At 22.8% G+C, this 3,834-nt stretch overlaps 1 protein-coding gene across 5 annotated transcripts in view; it reads left to right on the top strand.

Annotated features, from left to right (window-relative positions):
* Positions 1-2,956, top strand: part of LOC108753301 (protein spinster) — an 11,390-nt gene extending 8,434 nt beyond the window's left edge. For 4 of the 5 annotated variants that reach the window (XM_018494782.1, XM_018494781.1, XM_018494785.1 and 1 more), the window contains one exon: positions 2,701-2,956. In XM_018494782.1, the coding sequence (XP_018350284.1) occupies positions 2,701-2,813 (113 nt within the window). In that variant the 3' untranslated portion in view covers positions 2,814-2,956. The remainder of the gene's footprint in view (positions 1-2,700) is intronic. The other variant, XM_018494783.1, reaches the window with a different exon arrangement.
* Positions 2,957-3,834: the final 878 nt, after the last annotated feature.

Below are 3,834 nucleotides of genomic sequence, written 5' to 3'. Positions count from 1 at the left end.
TATATACACATTTTTTACATTATACACGAATTAATAGTTATTTCTGTTTATAATTTTCATTTATAGTTATCTATTATTTATAACTATATTATATATCTATTTTTAATTCTTGTGATAACCCGTGAATACTTACAAAATAATGTTAATATCTTTTTATATCATATAAGATTCAAATTTGAATATTTAGTTTTTGAATTAAATCTTTAAAAAGATTCAAATTTATTTAAGAAATATATATTAGTTGATTTTAAAAGAAAAATTAATGTCTGTTTATATAATTAAATTATTAATATTTAAAACGCAATTACATAATTAAATTGATTATCAATTATCATTTCATACTATTTTTTATATTAGGTTTATTAAATCATCATTTTTTTTTACGTATAATTTCTACAAGTACTTTCATCTTTCTTCTTTTTATGATCTATATTTTATAAGATTGCATGAAAAGTTTTCAACCCAGGAATATGAAGCTTTTTTCGTTATTTTTATTGTCTTGATTTTATGTTTTCCTCATAGATGTCATAAGTGGAAAAATGTAACTCACAAAATAATTAAAAGTTTTTTATTCCTATTATTTAGACATTTTTAACAATTACAAAATTTATATAAGAGTCTAATTTAAATAAAATAATGTCTTTAAATAGTTAGACAATATGAGAGTAGAATCTATAGTTCAGGCTTGATATTCCTATTATTAGAATTTACTTATTATTACAATTAATACTTACAAAATTGATTTTTACAAATATTTATTAATTGGAATAAAAAAATCATATTGTGCAAATAGTTAACAATAAAATTTAACATCAAACTAATATGATATCTTTTAGACTGATGAAGCTTGCCTATAAATCTATGTGTGGAATGTAGCATAATTAATAGACTTTATGTATATTTGTGGATGTATGTTATATGGACATGGTACAATAATGCATGTATTTACAGAATTATATTGTAATTGGAATAGAGTGTTTATGTATTTTGCTTTACATATTTATCAGTTTGGATAAATATAATATATTGAAAACTAAATAAATAGGATTTCAAGATGTATTACGCACAATGCTTGGTGTTGTACAATATTATTGTTACTTTAAATTTTTTTATTACATAAAAAATTTTAACATTTTTAGCTATAAATAGATTATACATGCTTGAAAGATTGCTAAAATATTGCTTATATATACCTGTTAAGTCTTCGTTAATGAATGTATATTAGTTGCGTGTGTCTACTATTTTTTTATTACTTTAGAAATATTATATGCTATTATTACATAGGAATAAGAGTCTTTTTTATGTTTAATGTTAAAGCATTTAAATACTATTTAAATGTTATTTTTTCATAATTGGAGAAATATATGTATAATATATATGTATATACTTTATATACATATATACAGAGTGAATCTTAATGAATATCCCAACATTTTACCATGGGAGTAAATTACCAACTGTAACACGTAAGAGAGAGTAAAATTCACATATAAGAAAGTGAAATATTTATCTTCTAGGGTAAAACGTAAGATATTTAATGGGTGCATTCAGAACAACTGTTCACTAAGCGCTCAATGAGCGATCGTCGTTCTTAAATTAAATTTCACTCTGTGCACACACACACACACACACACACACACGCGCGCGCGCGCGCGCATGTGTGTGTGTGTGTGTGTGTGTGAAGATTAATTAGCTCCCATAAAAATATAAGAATTTTTCGAATAAAAAATAATATACAATCTTAACTCAATAATGCGTATGAATGTATATAATGTTTATCATATATTTATATGCAGAGTGGAGTAATAACTTTTATCTGGAATTTCTTCTATTTTTAGAGATATAAAAATAATTATGAAAATTGTATAGTATCAAATTGATTATAATATGCTAATAATAATTTTTCTGTGAGTGAAGAAGCTTCTGAGAATGTAAGGTCACCTTTTTTTTGTATATTAAATTTTTTACATAATTAATTTTTCTTATTCTGCATATAAATGTATATTAAAGTAGAATTATCAAAAAATTAATAGTTTACGAGATTTTATATTTTATTCTGATACATTTTGGAAGTACAAAATATGCATCGCAAACTATTCATTTTTGATAACTATATCTTAATACTTTTATGCACAGAATTATGAGATAAATCACTTGGTGTAAAGAAAATATAGTTTTTCTTAAAAAGAAATTTATACAATTTGTAACATACACTATATACTTTTTTTTGAAAAACAACAATGCATTTTATTTACATTAGTTGATTCATCTCATTATTTGATGCACAAAAATGTTAAGGTACAATTATCAAAAAATTAATAATTTACGAAATATTTAATATTTAATATTAAAATGTGTCAAAATATCTCGTACTATTGATTTTTTGATAATTCTATTTTTGATACTTTCGTATTCAGAGAATAACTATAAGAATATTAAATTTTAAAAATCATATAACACCATTTAAAAAATGAAAGTTAATGCATTTTTGAAGCGTTTTCACTCAGAAAAATTATTCCATATTATAACTTTCTTGATATACTACACAACTTCCGTAATTAAAATATTTCCATATCTCTAAAAATAGTGGATATACTTTAGATGGACAAAGCTTCATTCTGTGTATTTATCAGCAGATTTCTTCTATCTGGAATTGCATAGTATATAATAAGATATATTGATAATTTATACTATTTTCAGGTGAAAGTCTTTCCGATTCAGTATGTATTTGCAACGACGCAGTTAACAGCGAATTACAAAATGATACAAATACTATACTGGAATTTAATAGACACGTGGAACCATCTGACTAGATTTTTGTAGGATCTTAATACTTTAAATAAGGTATGAATGTATTGTTACGAATGTATAGTATGATTCTATCAAATATTTGTTTTTATGATGTAAAATGGTTATTGATACAAAGATACATGTATTATGTGCAGAATGTATATTTACAAAGAAAGTTTTTCATATTGTCATAGTAACGAGTACCCTCACACACAGAGAAATAGTCGCAAGTTACCACTGTTAATAATGTACAGTATGATAGATTTGCAAACAATAAAGCAAATAATGAATTAGAGTTTGGAGAAAAAAGAAAGAGATGCACTAAATTGTACAATATTTTTAAATGTTATATTTTTTAATAACTATTGCAAATTTATGTAATGTATTACGAAATCATCACATAGGCTCAAATTGTATAAATAATCTATGCGATAAGGTTGTGTCAATAATGTATTACGAAATCATCACATAGGCTCAAATTGTATAAATAATCTATGCGATAAGGTTGTGTCAATAAATAATTTAGATAGTATAAAAGATATATATTTAAATATTAATCGAGTATAACACTGACTTTAATTTATCGATATTTTCGTACTCTGCTTTAGCATTAAACTAAAAATACTAATATTTGGATGATTTCTCTCAAAAGATATTTTCAACAATAATATATAAATCTAATTTTTTATATATAAAGGTTGTAGCAATTATTATTATTACAGTTTGAATAAGACATGTGTAGATACAAATATTTGAATATAATTATAAGCAGAATATTGTATTTTTTCTTGAAACGTTTGAATATTTATTTGGACATTTTTTTAGAAACAAAATATATATTACAATATATACCTAATAATGCCAAATATAATTAATATAAATATTGTAAAAAAAACATCAGAATTAACTATCTTTTTCTTCCAGTGATTTAAAATATTGATTCTTTCCACATTTTTTAATAAATGAGTCTCTTTCAATATTTATGTCTATAATCTCTTTATATAGCATGTTTGAAATATTTATATATATATACACACACACACA

This window comes from Trachymyrmex septentrionalis, unplaced genomic scaffold (assembly GCF_001594115.1).
Source record: "Trachymyrmex septentrionalis isolate Tsep2-gDNA-1 unplaced genomic scaffold, Tsep1.0 scaffold68, whole genome shotgun sequence".
In the NCBI taxonomy this organism is placed as follows: Eukaryota; Metazoa; Arthropoda; class Insecta; order Hymenoptera; family Formicidae; genus Trachymyrmex; species Trachymyrmex septentrionalis.
This window is presented reverse-complemented; position numbering and strand designations above follow the sequence as displayed.